This window comes from Chlorocebus sabaeus, chromosome 1, assembly GCF_047675955.1.
Source record: "Chlorocebus sabaeus isolate Y175 chromosome 1, mChlSab1.0.hap1, whole genome shotgun sequence".
NCBI classification, from domain to species: domain Eukaryota; kingdom Metazoa; phylum Chordata; class Mammalia; order Primates; family Cercopithecidae; genus Chlorocebus; species Chlorocebus sabaeus.
In genome coordinates, this window is record NC_132904.1 from 58492856 (window position 1) to 58506950 (window position 14095).

Sequence of the window (14095 nt, forward strand, 5' to 3'; positions counted from 1 at the left end):
ACTGTGATAAGGATACAATGGTGAGCAATACAGTCATGGACTCTGACTTTATGAGGTATATAATGAAACACCATTAAAAGCACTACACACCAGCTGCTTGCTTTGCTCCATGCCTCCCCAATGAAGCCCCTGTCATAGCTGCCGCCAAGCCTGCCACCACCACCTCTGAGCAGAAGATGACTGTGCCACCCAAGTATGCCAATCTTGGCAAATCTGCCAGGAATATCTCCACCAAGGGCTATGGATATGGCCTAATAAAACTTGATTTGGAAACAAAATCTGAGAATGCATTGGAATTTGTAAGCTTAGGCTCAACCAACACTGAAATTCACCAAAGTGACAGGCAGTCTGGAGATCAAGTACAGACGGACTGAATACGGCCTGATGTTTATGAAGTGAAACACACAACACTAGGACTGAGATTACTGTGGAAGATCATCTTGCAAGTGGACTGAAGCTGACCCTCGATTCATCCTTGTCACCTAACACTGGGGGAAAATGCTAACATCAACACCAGGTACAAGCAGGAGCACATCAACCTGGACTGTAACCTGGATTTTGACATCGCTCGGCCTTCAATCTGGGGCGCTCTGGTGCTGGGTTACAAGGGTGACTGGCTAGCTACCAGATAAATTTTGAGGTTGCAAAATCATGAGTGACCCAGAGCAACTTTGCAGTTGGCTACAAGTCTGATGAACTCCAACTTCACACTAATGTGAAAATGGGACAGTTTGGTGGCTCCATTTACCAGAAAGTAAACAAGTTGGAGATCACTGTCAATTTTACCTGGACAGCAGGAAACAGTAACACTGATACAGTTTGTCTGTGTCCCCACCCAAATCTAATCTTGAATTATGGCTCCCATAATTCCCATGTGTTGTGGGAGGGACCTGGTGGGAGATAACTGAATCATGGGGGCAGTTTCCCCATACTGTTCTCATGGTAGTGAATGTCTCACGAGACCTGATGGTTTTATAAGGGGAAACTCCTCTCACTTGGCTCTCATTTTCTCTCCTGCCTACCACCATGTAAGATGTGACTTTCGCCTTCCACCACAATGGTGATGCCTCTCCAGCCACGTGGAACTGTGAGTCCATTAAATCTTTTTCTTTATAAAATACCCATTCTCAGGTATATCTTTACCAGCAGTGTGAAAACGGACTAATACAAACACTCACTTTGGAATACCCAAGTATCTGATCAACCCTGACACCTCCTTCTTGGCTAAGTGAACAACTCTCGCCTAATAGGTTTAGAATACACTGAGACCCTAAAGCTAGGTATCAAAATGACACTGTCAGCTGTCCTGAATGGCAAGAATAACAATGCTGGTGGTTACACACTAGGTCTGGAACTGAAATTTTGAGCATAAATACTGTACAATTATTTATTTTTACATTATTTTGCAGCAGAGCTACCTTTAGAATTTAGTGTATCTTTTACTGTATGTTTGGGATGCAAGCATTGCTAAATGTTAGACTTCCAGGCTAAGTATGTTAGATTTCCAGGCTAAAGATAATTCAGTTTTAAAATGTTACCCTTTCAGAGATAGAGAATAAACTCAATTCCAAAAAACGTCCTTTCAGCTATAGACTTGGGGAGGCAACTTGGTGGCCCCTCCTCAGAAGCCAGTTTTCTTTTTCATCTAGAAATGACTGCACGTGGAAGTTGGTAATATGTAGGCATTTTGTAAATTCATATTGAGTAAATGAATGAAATTGTGACTTCCTGAGAATTGAACCTTGGTTTCCTAACCCTAATTAATGATAGGCTTGTTGCTTGATGGCGTGTGCAAACTCACTTGAAAGAGACTCTTCTAGACAGATCTTCGTGATCTTTCCACCCCAGTTAATCATCACCTCTTTTACACCAAAATGTCTGCAGGGTGTGGTAACTGTTTGTTTTGTGCCATTCTGGGGTAAAGAGGGTGGATGTGATGAAGCCAATAATTCAGGACTTAATTCCTTCTCATGCTGTGGTTTTGTGTCCTTCCACCAGAATATGAAATAGCTTCCAGGAGTTCCACATATATGCTTGGAAGAATCACATGGTGATAACACTCAGAATCTAAATTGGACTTCTGTTGTATTCTCACCACTCAATTTATTTTTTAGCAGTTTAATGGGTGTATTTTAGAGTCTTCCATTTTGTATGAATTTAGATCCTCCCCTTCAAATGCTGTAATTAACATCATTCAAAGTAAAATTTGAAAAATATATTGAAAAAAGTGTGATATACCAAAAGCATGAGGAATTACGGGAGCTGGAGTCTGGGGAAGAGTTATCTGAGGAAATAGTAACTAGGATCTCAAGAATGAGTAGATAAAGGCGGAAAGCATTGTAAGCCAGGAAACAGCACATACAAAGGCCTTGAGATGAAACAGTATATGACAATTTAGAGGAAGCGAAAGAAGGCCAGTGTGGCTACAGCACAGAAGGAAAGAGTGAAGTGTGATTTGAATAAATTCAGCAAATAGTATTGACAGTCCATTGTTACTGATAAGATAAAGCTGGAAGTAGACAGAGGCTGGATCATGCAGGCCTTTGTAGGTCATATTTAGAATCTCAGTTTTTATCCTAAGAATGGGAAGCTATTACAAAGGTTAAGCATTAGTTTTTATTTTATGGCTTGAGTGAAGAAAAGATTGAAGGGATACAAAGTGTGTATCGGAAGCGCAGCAACTGCAATAATCCTGGTGAGAGATTACGGTGAGGGTGGATAGAGGTAGTGAGAATCCAGGGATATTTAGAAATGTAAACTCATAAGATTTGGCAATTGAGTGATAGGAGAAAAAGGGAAATGCCTTCTATCTTCTCCAACTGGATGAGTACCAGGCATAGGATAGTTTATTAGGAAACATGTTGAATTTGGGATGTTTTTGAGATACTTAAGTGGAGATGTCAAACAGCTTGGAGGAGATCTGGAAGTTACCAGTAACTGAAGTTCAGAGTGGGGATGAAACCGTCCTAGGAAAATTAGACTGAGAAGAACAGGACCTAGAAAAACTTTTAGATTTAAAGGCTGGGAGGAGGATGAGCCTGCAAAGGAGGCTAAGCAGCTGTGGTCAAAGAGGTAGTAGTAAAACCATGACAGTACAATAAGACACCAGTGGAAGAGTATCAATGATAAGAAACTAGAAAACTATACCAAATGCTACTGAAAAGTGAGGTAGTGAGGACTGGGAAATAACCACTGGATTCACCGACAGGAAGATGATCACCAAGGTGACCTTGGTAAGAACCATTTCAATAGAATGAGGGTTGTAGAAGTCAAAATGGACTGGGTTGAGGAATGCAAATGGAAAATGACTCGTAATATGGAGAGGCCCAAACTATCTGTTTTGAGAAGTTTAACTGTAAAGTAGAAAAGATGGAAGCGTAACTGGAGGGGAAATGAGATATGAAGTGGTTTATTAACAGGGGAGTCTTTAGCATGTTTAAACACTGATGAGAAGAATTCAGTAAAGTGGAAGTCAAAGATCCTCCAAGAGGGAAGGACTAAGATTCTGAGAACAGGAATAAGCACTGGCCTTAGACAGAGGTATGCTTGCCTTGTTTAGACAAGAGAAACAATGATGCGTATGTGTGGGTAAATAAGTTGGAGGATGTTTAGAGAATTACCGATACCTTCTACTTTTGTCTATGAGGTAAGAAACAGTTACTTGCATAAAGTGAAGATAATGGTGCGGGGGAGTGACAAGAGATTTAAGAATGTTGGTTTGAGATAGTTATTGGCAGGGAAAAGTTAAAATGACTAGAAAAATCTAGGACTATGGGGCTGAGACTACATTTGAAGCTGATAACCATGGATTCATAGTGATATAAATTTCTCCACAGTTGTTTCCTTGGGTGGCATTTAGCTGTCCAAATGCAGGCACAGATAAGTTTCACTTTATTTAAGGGTTCAAAAAGAGATGAAAGGCAAGGAAATTCAGCCTATTGCAGGAAAACCACTAGTTTAAGCTATACAGCAATCTAAAGAAGGAAGGTACTAATGGAAAGTAGAAGCATTGGTTGGAGTGAAATCAGAGAATGATGGAATAGTTCAATAAACCAAGTGGAAGGAATATGGTCAATAAATAAGGTGCAAGTATTTTGAAGATAGAGCAGTTTGTGGTGATGATAATGGCCAAGACATGACAAACGGAGTGAGTGGCCAAGACAGAGTGGAAATCATCAGAGATTGGGCCAAATAACTAAGAGACAAAACACCAAATAAAGTGTCTATGTAAATGTTAAAATATCAAGGAGTGGATAGGAAGACCAAGGGCTAGCTATTTAGAGTAAAGTAGCAGCAGAGTAGTACTAAATGAGAGTGGTAGACAAGTAATGAGAGGGTTGTATGGATGAACAGCCTCAAAAGAATGAGGCTTTGCAAAGGAGTGGGCAGTTCTGAAGTCACAATGGCAAGAACACCAAAGTATCTCCAAAGTTTATGTTTATGATAATATGATAAAACTTGTCAACATCTATTCTTTAGTGCTGTGCTTGGAATATCACATTGCTCCCATTATGCCAATGGCTATCACTTTATGGCAAGACCTGAGGACCAGGTTATGGAAGGCAGAGTGGTAGGAATAAAGTTTTTCTCCTGAACATTAAATATTTTTAGAAACAGGAAAGAACCAGGGCAAGAGATTGAAATTTTAAGAAAGGGATTAAGACAGAGGTCAGACTGAGGGACACTTGTTTTTTCATGCCTAGAGGCAGGTTAAGTACAGATAGAAGCTCTCAAAGTTCAAAGAGCAAAGGCTTTAGAGTCAGACATATCTATGCTCCTAGCTCTTTTTTAGCAATTACTATTATGTGACATGGAAGGACGAGAGCACAGATAATTCACAATGGAAGTTGATTCCAAGGATACACACACATGTTGATGTGGAAGGGTCCTCTCACCAGCAGCACAGTATCACAGGTCCCATCCTCCTGTCTTCTGGAAGTTAAGATGTTCAAACCTGTTTTACTTGCATTTATATTTCCCAAGGACAGAATGCCACTCAGTGGGTAAGGTCCTGGTCAGCAACTTTTACCTTCCTAACATCTCTGTTCAAGAGATGGCAGCTAAATGGGGCAAAAAACATGATTGGAACCACTTTTCTCAATAAGACACTTTGTATAGGCCGGCAGCAGTGGCTCATGCCTGTAATCCCAGCACTTTGGGAGGCTGAGGTGGGCGGATCATAAGGTCAGGAGTTCAAGACCAGCCTGACCAATATAGTGAAACCCCATCTCTACTAAAAATACAAAAAAATTAGTGGTGGTGCATGCCTGTAATCCCAGCTACTTGGGAGGCTGAGGCAGAATTGCTTGAACCCGGGTGGCAGAGGTCGCGGTGAGCCTAGATCGCGCCAGTGCACTCCAGCCTAGGCAACAGAGCGAGACTGTCTCAAAAAAAAAAAGATACTGTGTATAAAAGGGCCTTCTGGCACATTCTGGATTCTTGCTTCCTGATCTGTTAAGTGAGGCTAATACCTCTTACTTACAGTTGTGGTAAAGATTAAGATAAAGCATGACATCTACCAAAATCAGAACCTACACAAAGTGGGTGCTCAATAAATACTATCTTAAGAGGCAGCCTGGTGTGTTAAAATGAACATGGACTTTAAAGTCAGATCTGCACTTTAATACCCTACTTGAGAATTTCAATTTTCTGCTCTGTAGATAGGATAGAACATCTGCTTTGTGGGTAGTTGTAACAAGTTTTAAAATTATTACTGTGGAAACCAATGTCTAAGAGCTTCAATTCCTCTAAAACAGGAAACAGGGTCACCTGATGAGGGGTATGGGATTAAAGACAGCTGTGAAGGTGTAAAATAACTGCCAATGGTAATTAGAGAAGGAAATGGACCAGGAACCCATAAAGGTGCATGCTGGTGTGAGGACTAGGTCGAGGTTGGAGGCTTTGAATATTTAGTGGCATTCATTACACAACTGTTTTTCTCTAGCAGGAATAGAAAAGACAGAATAAATGGAATGATACAAAAAGATGGCCAAGGGTGGCAAGAAAATGGGGTGATGGAATGATATGCTATTCAGGCTGCTGAATACAGAAGTAAATTACACAAAGTTGGGGGGCGGGGGAGGCAATAATGAGAAAAAAACGGAGAGGCTGGAATTAGAAATCACAGAATGTACTCAATGAGACCAATGTGGGGCAGATGATGGAAAGCTGGAATTAGGAGATTCTAGACAAGCAGTGAAACATTAAGGTAGCATTAAGGAAGTCACGAAGATTTCGTTTTATCCTTTTTATCATAACCATTGCCATCTACTTCTCCCTTCAGTTTCTCTTCCTCAGATTTGGCTGTATTGCAGAATATGGTCCCCAACTTTCTCCCTTCCCGATTGCCCGTGAAGACAAGCACACAGACCTTGGTTCAAAGGTTTTACTGCTCATCCTGAGAAGACTGTACATGCTAAGAAAGTAACAACCTGGGGAAATGGCTGAAGTTCCAAGACTCCAGACTTCTTACAGGTTTCATCTCTCTTCTGTGGCCACTAACTTCTCAAGGAGGCAGTGCCCAAAAGCCCTGTGGTTTTTTGATCCGTTGTACTTCGACAGCTTCTCCTTTCCCTAGATCCAGCAGAATTCTAGACATATAAGACATAGTTCACAAAACAATAGTTATGAACCAACAAATACTTGGTTCACGGTTATAAGCCATTGAAGTCAGTCAGACTTAAGGACAACTAGACAGAACTCCCATTTTCTGTCATCTGGGCAGGAACCAATCTCCTGTTGTATCAAATGGCCTTCTGGTACATTCTGGAATCTTGCTTCCTCATCTATTTAGTGAGGCTAATACCGCTTACTCGTAGTTTTGTTGTAAACTAAGATAAAGCCTGACATATTACTCATTTTAAAATTGTACACACAGACCCTGCTTTAACCAGATGCCTGCAAATACTCAGGTTTTCCTTCTACATATAGAAGACAACTTATCAGCTGCCAGGGCTGAAGCCAGCAGATATGGCTACATGACAGAACAAAGGATTATGCCAATAAAGTATGCAAAGCTTCCTTGCCCAGAATATAAATCAAACAGAGTAAAAAGCGAGTATATTGGCTCCAGGAAAAGGAGCAAGGACAGCCAGTTTTCAGGCAACCTCGAATTCTCTCCGTTTAGGATTCACCAACCCTAAGGTCCACTGGGTCCTTAAATCTGAGGGTCCATCCAGGGCCTTCCCTCCTGGGGTTGGGGATGGCTAGCTGCCTGATGGAGAGACCCCAGGCTGCTCAGCAGCAACGCCTGGCACAGCCGAGACAGCCTCGTAGTCTGCGATGCGGCGCTGTACCAGGGCAGGCATGAGCTGCACGTAAGCGGCCATGAGGCGGTGGTTGGAATGGATCAGCTTCCCAGCACAGCTGTGCAGACAGGCCTCCTAAAAGGAAGATAGGGTTTAAGCGGAAAATAAAGGTGTCCTGTCGGGCCCGCCTCCTTCCTTCCCCATGCACAGCCTAGGGGTGAGGGTCTGGGAAGGCCAGGACCAGGGGTAGGAGAAGTGGGGTGAGGAGGGAAGCAGTCTACCGCTAAACTCTGTTTGCAGCGTAACCTCCTTACACAGTTCCCCACCTCCTCAGCGTCCAGAGCTCGGTGGTGCAAGCTGGGCACACAACGCTGGAAGCAGAGTTCTGTCATCCGATTGTAGACCAACAGGAAGTCACGCAGCTGGGAGAAAACCGGGACCACGAACTCAGCGATATGTGCCCCACACTTCTACTCAAGGTCGCGCCGCCCAAAGTTTCCCAGGCCCGCGCACCATAACCCGAAGTTTCCAGCCCTCAGATTCCTGGCTCTATGGGGTTTCCGCGATGTGTGCAGGAATGCGAGCTGAACGTCTGGCCCCGAAACGACTTAGTTCTCACTCACGTTTCTCAGTTGCTGTTGCTGCTGCTGCGGCTCCATCACGCCACCGGCGCATGCCCTACGCCACTTCCGTTTCAGCTTCTCGGTGCCGCCCCGGAAGTAACCTCTCGCTGCTCTCGAGAACCAAGCTAGAGTATCGCCCTGCCCGGGCTGCGACGTCACTTCCGCCCTTATAATCTGCGACGTGGCCGGCTTCTTCTGCCCGGAGAGGACGTCACTTCCGCCGAGTCCCTGACCTGCTGCTAGGATCGCGACGGGAACTGGAGCCCGAGGTCCCCGCGCGGCCCGGGCCTGGCGCCCTGAGGGGAAGAGCGGCCCGGCCCGAGGTGAGAGGGACATGCTTGGGCGACGGGAAGTTGAACGCACAAACCTGTCCAGAGGGCAAGATGCCCCGAGCCCTGGGGAAGAATGAGGACACACCTGATGTCCAGGTGTATGGGGGTGGGGGCGGGGACTCACATACCTGGGATACTGACTGTGGAAGGGATCACCGATATCCTGGTAAAGACAGGCTTTTGCCAGAGACTGGGAACATACACCAACTGTTCTAACTAAGGCCTGGTGGGGAGGGCCCGAGGAAGAGGAGTTGTATGAGACGGAGGAGGGGAGACCCCCTGAAGGAAGGGGGAAGAAACACTAAAGGAGTGAGAAAGGCCAAGCAATGGAGAACAAACCTGAATGGGGGGTGAAGACCTGAGCCCCGGAAAGGGTCCATCTCCTGCTCAGCATAAACACGCCTGCATGGAGATAAGTTCTAAGAGAGCATACTTTCCCTCTTCACTGTTGTATTTTCATTGTCACAAATAGTGCCTGACACAGTAGGCACTCACTAAATGTCTGCTGAATGACTGAATGAGTGTAGAATAATCACCAGAGGCCTGGTGAGGTTGGGGGCTTGTGAGAAGACACCGTGCTTTGGTGTGCCTGTGTACAAATGTGCATTTTGGAGGGGAGAAATACATATACCTGAAGAAAGGAATGATGACCAAACGCTGGGACACTCAAACCCTGGGACAGCCTTTAAAGAAATGACAGAGGAGGCCTCCTTCTTCTAGAGTGCTGGCCAGTGCCCAGAACTTCTGTGTTGGGCTTTGCAGGGTGCTGGGGCGGAGAGTTTTACTCGAATACCTTTCCTAGCCATGACGGACGGGATCCTAGGGAAGGCAGCCACAATGGAGATCCCTATCCACGGGAACGGCGAAGCCAGGCAGCTTCCTGAAGATGATGGGCTGGAGCAGGTGCTTCTGTTTGATTCTTCTAATTGTTTCAATTTAGGAATCCAATTTATAAATCCTGGGTTCTCACCCTCCATTCCAGTAGCCTTCCCCTGACTTATCTGACTCCCTTAATTTTACATATCATTTTGATTCTGTGCAGACTTCCCTTGTGTAGTGTCTTTATGATGCTTGAATTCAAACTTGTTCCCACCTCCAAAATGCTTCTGCAGTCCCTATGTTCCTGAAGCAACCCCTCTTCTCTGGCCTATAGGACCTCCAGCAAGTGATGGTGTCAGGACCCAACCTCAATGAAACCAGCATTGTGTCTGGTGGCTATGGGGGCTCTGGTGATGGACTCATCCCCACAGGTATGAATGTTCAGAAATAGGAAGCTTGGGTGGAGGAGGGGACAGGAATGGTTTGGGGAAGCATAGGACATGTCTAGGAAAGCTTGAATTATGTCTGGAGATCTTAGGAACTTCTGCTTGTAGGAACCCCATGGACTCTCCTCAGCCCAAAAGCAACTCCCAGCATTGTCCATCCATTTCCCTTTTGCCACTTGGCCCCTGAAATGGCTCATTCGTCCTTTCCCTGCCACCACCTGAGTCAAGTTAAGATCTACTTCACAGGAATGCCCCCTCTCTACAGCTTTAGGCTGAGTTGGAACTTTGTGAGGCTTTTCAGAATTTTTAGATTCTAAAGTTTAGAGGAACAAACAGCCCTGAATCTCACACTAAGATTCCACATGGGAATGCAACCAGGTTTCTTGTTATCATGACCCACCATCCTTGACTCCTGCTGCCGCCAAACTCAGTGTATTTTCTTCTGTTTCCTCTGCCCCTATACACCAACAACTCCCTGCAAACCCCTCCTCTGGCCTCCAAGGAGGCCATATGTATATCAGGATTTGGTTATCACTGTGCAAGGTCCGAGTTCCTCCTAGTAAACAGGAGAATCCAGTTGTCTCTAGCATCTCCTTCAGGGAAGTCAATTTCATATGCTGGGAGAGAAGCATGGGTGGGGCCACAGAGGTGTCTGGTGTATCTGAGAGAGGCTGGTGTCAGAGAACTTGATCCTTTAGGGTCTGGCCGCCATCCATCTCACAGCACCACTCCCGCTGGCCCTGGAGATGAGGTGGCTCGGGGCATTGCTGGAGAAAAGTTTGACATCGTCAAGAAATGGGGCATCAACACCTATAAGGTAGGATTTGAGCACCTCTCACTTCCCCAAAACTCGTTATGGGTACCTTTTTCCCCTTTCCTCATGATCGTAATATCCCATCTGTGGCTGAGAGTAGGAGCCTGGGTGGTGTTGGGGTAGATACCTGTTGTGTCGGGAGGCTATTAGGGTCTCTGATCTATTTCCCCATTTCCCAATCAGTGCACAAAGCAACTGTTATCAGAACGATTTGGTCGAGGCTCACGGACTGTGGACCTGGAGCTAGAGCTGCAGATTGAGTTGCTGCGTGAGACGAAGCGCAAGTATGAGAGTGTCCTGCAGCTGGGCCGGGCACTGACAGCCCACCTCTACAGCCTGCTGCAGACCCAGCATGCACTAGGTGATGCCTTTGCTGACCTCAGCCAGAAGTCCCCAGAGCTTCAGGTGCCTCACCCAGACCAAAGAGGGTGGGGGAACTGGGCATGGGCCCTCCCAGGCAGTCATTCGTCATCCTCCCTCCCTCCTGCAGCCCACAGAGAGAACCCCTTCAGGGTGGGCCCAGCCCTACCCCCAGCAGCACTCACCTGTGGAGGCAGCCTAAGGGTTTGTACAGAGGTCCAGAAGTTGGAGGGGGTGTGGGAGGGGGCACACTAGGTGCTTCACAAATAACCCCTCTCTGCATTGGGGAGAATGCCTTCAGTGCTCAGCCTAATCAGAGCCCCTGCCCTGCTTGCCACACTAGCTCTTAGACTGTTCCAGTCTTGTGAACTTATCCAAGAATGCCCACCACCCACATTCCTACCCCAGGTATCCCCAGGGTGACCCCACTGACTTTTTAGCTAAAAGAGCTTTGCTGGAGGCAGTCCTTGGTTCTTCCAGTTTTGCTGGCTGTTTCCTCCCCAGGGAGGAGGGGAATGAAGGGCTCTACAGCTCCAGTCAGGTAGGTAGTATTATTCAAGGTCTGTTCCTCCCTTCTGCCCTCAGGAGGAGTTTGGCTACAATGCAGAAACACAGAAACTGCTATGCAAGAATGGGGAAACGCTGTTAGGAGCTGTGAACTTCTTTGTCTCTAGCATCAACACACTGGTCACCAAGACCATGGAAGACACGCTCATGACTGTGAAACAGTATGAGGCTGCCAGGTGTGGGCACTGGCAGGGCTTAGGGTTTGGGGAGTTGGCTGGCATGGGTGGAAATTTGGGCATTAGGGGCATAAGAATTCAGGAAGGAAGGAGAGTATGTCTTGAGGATAAAGGGGTGGAGACCAGCCTTTATCACCCCCTTCCCAGGCTGGAATATGATGCCTACCGAACAGACTTAGAGGAGCTGAGCCTAGGCCCCCGGGATGCAGGGACACGTGGTCGACTCGAGAGTGCCCAGGCCACTTTCCAGGCCCATCGGGACAAGTATGAGAAGCTGCGGGGAGATGTGGCCATCAAGCTCAAGTTCCTGGAAGAAAACAAGGTGCCTACCCCACCCCCTTGACCCTAGCCCACCTTTTCATCTGTGACACTAACCTTCCCCTCAGACCCTCCCCATTATTGAATGACGAAATGCAGCCTAGCTAGGGAGTAGAATGTTACCCCCTCAACCCCTGGGCCTTTCCAGATCACCCTCCCTCCAATTCCTGGCCCTTTCCCGTTGGAGGATTTGGCTGCTGGTCCCAGGAACATAACTGGGAAAAATCTCCCCCTGAGCTGGGATACCAAAACCCTAGGCCCAACAAATCCAGTGAGGTCTCTTCCATCAGACTGACCCTTCTCTGACTCCCTGGGTAGAGTTCAGCCCCTACCCCAAAAGCACCATCAGAGCAGAGTCCTTGTGCCCCTGGTTTGTGCCTGGGCTCAGGCTCATAGACCCTCAAAAAGGGCGCCTGAGTCCAGCCTTAGCTGACCCTGCTGGACCTCCAGATCAAGGTGATGCACAAGCAGCTGCTGCTCTTCCATAATGCCGTGTCCGCCTACTTTGCTGGGAACCAGAAACAGCTGGAGCAGACCCTGCAGCAGTTCAACATCAAGCTTCGGCCTCCAGGAGCTGAGAAACCCTCCTGGCTAGAGGAGCAGTGAGCTGCTCCCAGCCCACCTTGGCTATCAAGAAGGACATTGGGAAGGGCAGCCCCAGGGTGTAGGAGATTGGACATGGGACATCCCTTGTCACTTGCCCTCTGGCTTGGGCTCCTTTTTCTGGCTGGGGCCTGACACCAGTTTTGCCCACATTGCTATGGTGGGAAGAGGGCCTGGAGGCCCAGAAGCTGTTGCCCTGTCTATCTTCCTGGCCACAGGGCTTCATTCCCAGATCTTTTCCTTCCACTCCACAGCCAACGGCTATGACAAAACCACTCCCTGGCCAATGGCATCACTCTTCAGGCTGGGGTGTGCCCCCTGACCAATGACAGAGCCTCAAAATGCCCTGTCAGCCAATGGCAGCTCTTCTCATACTCCCCTGGGCCAATGATGTTGCGTCTAATACCCTTTGTCTCTCCTCTATGCGTGCCCATTGCAGAGAAGGGGACTGGGACCAAAGGGGTGGGGAAAATGGGGAGCCCCATTGCTGGCCTTGCATCTGAATAGGCCTACCCTCACCCACCCACCCAGTTTAATTGTGCTTAGAGCCCGAGAAGATTGGGATCTAGCACTAGGAATAAACCTTTCATAAAAGCAGGCCCAGTGAGGTCAATTTGTGGGGGACTCTAGGAGGGTGGCCTGGGTGGAAACATGCTCAGTCTAATCATGCACCAGAACCCTATCAAGAGCTGGGGCCAGGCAGCTGAAGTCACAGGTTTCAGAGATGGTTTGAAGGCCCAGTCTTCTCTCCCAGCCCCAGTTGGAGCCAAAGTTTTATTTGTCCTTTAGCCAGCACCAAGATAGCTAAGGATCTTAAGAGCACCAGATCCAGAGGGGGTTGGGTTTGCTGACCATAATGCATTGATTCATACAGCAAATATTTACCGAGTGCTTTCATTTGCCAGGCACTGCGTTAGACCCTGGGGAAACATCAGTGGATAAAACAGTCCCTGCCCAAGTGCCTAGGGCCTATTGGGGGAAAGAGACAAGTAACCAGGCAACTACAAAACAGTGATAAGCATTAGGATACAGAAGTACAGGGTGCTATGGGAGCACCAAGGAGGAGCATCTGGCATAGACTGGGGTGGAAATGATGTCAGTTTGAAAGCTGAGACCAGGCCGGGCGCAGTGGCTCACGCCTGTAATCCCAGCACTTTGGGAGGCCGAGACAGGTGGATCACGAGGTCAGGAGATTGAGACCATCCTGGCTAATCTCTACTAAAAATACAAAAATTAGCTGGGCATGGTGGAGGGCGCCTGTAGTTCCAGCTACTTGGGAAGCTGAGGCAGGAGAATGGTGTGAACCCGGGAGGTGGAGCTTGCAGTGAGCTGAGATTGTGCCACTGCAGTCTAGCCTGGGCAACAGAGCAGGACTCTGTCTCAAAAAAAAAAAAAAAAAAAGCTGAGACCTGAAGGGTGAGTGGATGACAAACAGGCAGGGTAAAGGGAAGAGCATCCCAGGCAGAGAGGCCAGCATATAATGAAGGCTCCTAATAGGAACTAGGAGGAACTGCTTGGAATGAAAAATGAAGAGGGAGTGGCTAGATGAAGACTGCAGGCTGGTTAAGGACTTTTGCCCTCTGGAGAAGGAGCTGAGAAGTATTTTGAGCAGAAATTTGACTGCATGGGAGAAGTATAGGGTTGAGAAAAGTAGTCCTCTAAGGCTTAAGATAGTGTCATGTAGACTCCAGTTCCCTCATCTTGGGTAGTCTAGCAGCCCCCGCCCAAAGATAGTGTCATATAGACTCCAGTTCCCTCATTTTGGGTAGTCTAGTAGCCCCCGCCCAAAA

At 47.1% G+C, this 14095-nt stretch overlaps 2 protein-coding genes and 1 pseudogene across 7 annotated transcripts; 2 read left to right on the top strand and 1 right to left on the bottom strand.

The window, feature by feature from the left end:
* The first annotated feature begins 176 nt into the window (after positions 1 to 176).
* LOC103241426 (non-selective voltage-gated ion channel VDAC1-like) lies at positions 177 to 1366 on the top strand (annotated as a pseudogene).
* Positions 1367 to 6371: 5005 nt separating this feature from the next.
* Positions 6372 to 7986, bottom strand: TIMM10B (translocase of inner mitochondrial membrane 10B). 4 transcript variants are annotated; one of them, XM_037999789.2, is made up of 3 exons: positions 7871 to 7986; positions 7562 to 7669; positions 6372 to 7382 (listed from the first exon to the last, which is right to left on the bottom strand). In XM_037999789.2, the coding sequence occupies exons 1-3, from the start codon at positions 7904 to 7906 to the stop codon at positions 7206 to 7208; spliced, it is 321 nt and encodes a 106-aa protein (XP_037855717.1). In that variant the 5' UTR covers positions 7907 to 7986; the 3' UTR covers positions 6372 to 7205. The 4 variants fall into 4 exon arrangements, with proteins under 4 accessions (XP_037855717.1, XP_008006835.1, XP_008006839.1 ...); XM_008008644.3 differs by having other exon boundaries at positions 7574 to 7669; positions 7871 to 7985; XM_008008648.3 differs by having other exon boundaries at positions 7574 to 7669; positions 7761 to 7938.
* A 79-nt stretch (positions 7987 to 8065) lies between these two features.
* On the top strand, positions 8066 to 12902 carry ARFIP2 (ARF interacting protein 2). Of its 3 annotated transcripts, none has more exons than XM_008008621.3 (8): positions 8066 to 8193; positions 8965 to 9105; positions 9356 to 9452; positions 10166 to 10284; positions 10465 to 10686; positions 11227 to 11384; positions 11532 to 11706; positions 12153 to 12902. In XM_008008621.3, the coding sequence occupies exons 2-8, from the start codon at positions 9007 to 9009 to the stop codon at positions 12306 to 12308; spliced, it is 1026 nt and encodes a 341-aa protein (XP_008006812.1). In that variant the 5' UTR covers positions 8066 to 8193; positions 8965 to 9006; the 3' UTR covers positions 12309 to 12902. The 3 variants fall into 3 exon arrangements, with proteins under 3 accessions (XP_008006812.1, XP_072874903.1, XP_008006820.1); XM_073018802.1 differs by having other exon boundaries at positions 8090 to 8193; positions 9005 to 9105; positions 10465 to 10845; XM_008008629.3 differs by having other exon boundaries at positions 8093 to 8193; positions 9005 to 9105.
* Positions 12903 to 14095: the final 1193 nt, after the last annotated feature.

Excerpts from the sequence above, each read along its gene's own strand:
- TIMM10B (XM_037999789.2), bottom strand. The coding sequence starts at position 7,906 with ATGGAGCCGCAGCAGCAGCAACAGCAACTGAGAAAC. Across the intron at positions 7,670-7,870 it reads AGCAACAGCAACTGAGAAAC|CTGCGTGACTTCCTGTTGGT; the intron begins GTGAGTGAGAAC and ends GTTTTCTCCCAG. Across the intron at positions 7,383-7,561 it reads CTGAGGAGGTGGGGAACTGT|GAGGCCTGTCTGCACAGCTG; the intron begins GTAAGGAGGTTA and ends TCTTCCTTTTAG.
- ARFIP2 (XM_073018802.1), top strand. The coding sequence starts at position 9,007 with ATGACGGACGGGATCCTAGGGAAGGCAGCCACAATGGAGATCCCTATC. Across the intron at positions 10,846-11,226 it reads CCTGTGGAGGCAGCCTAAGG|GAGGAGTTTGGCTACAATGC; the intron begins GTTTGTACAGAG and ends TTCTGCCCTCAG. Across the intron at positions 11,385-11,531 it reads AAACAGTATGAGGCTGCCAG|GCTGGAATATGATGCCTACC; the intron begins GTGTGGGCACTG and ends CCCCCTTCCCAG.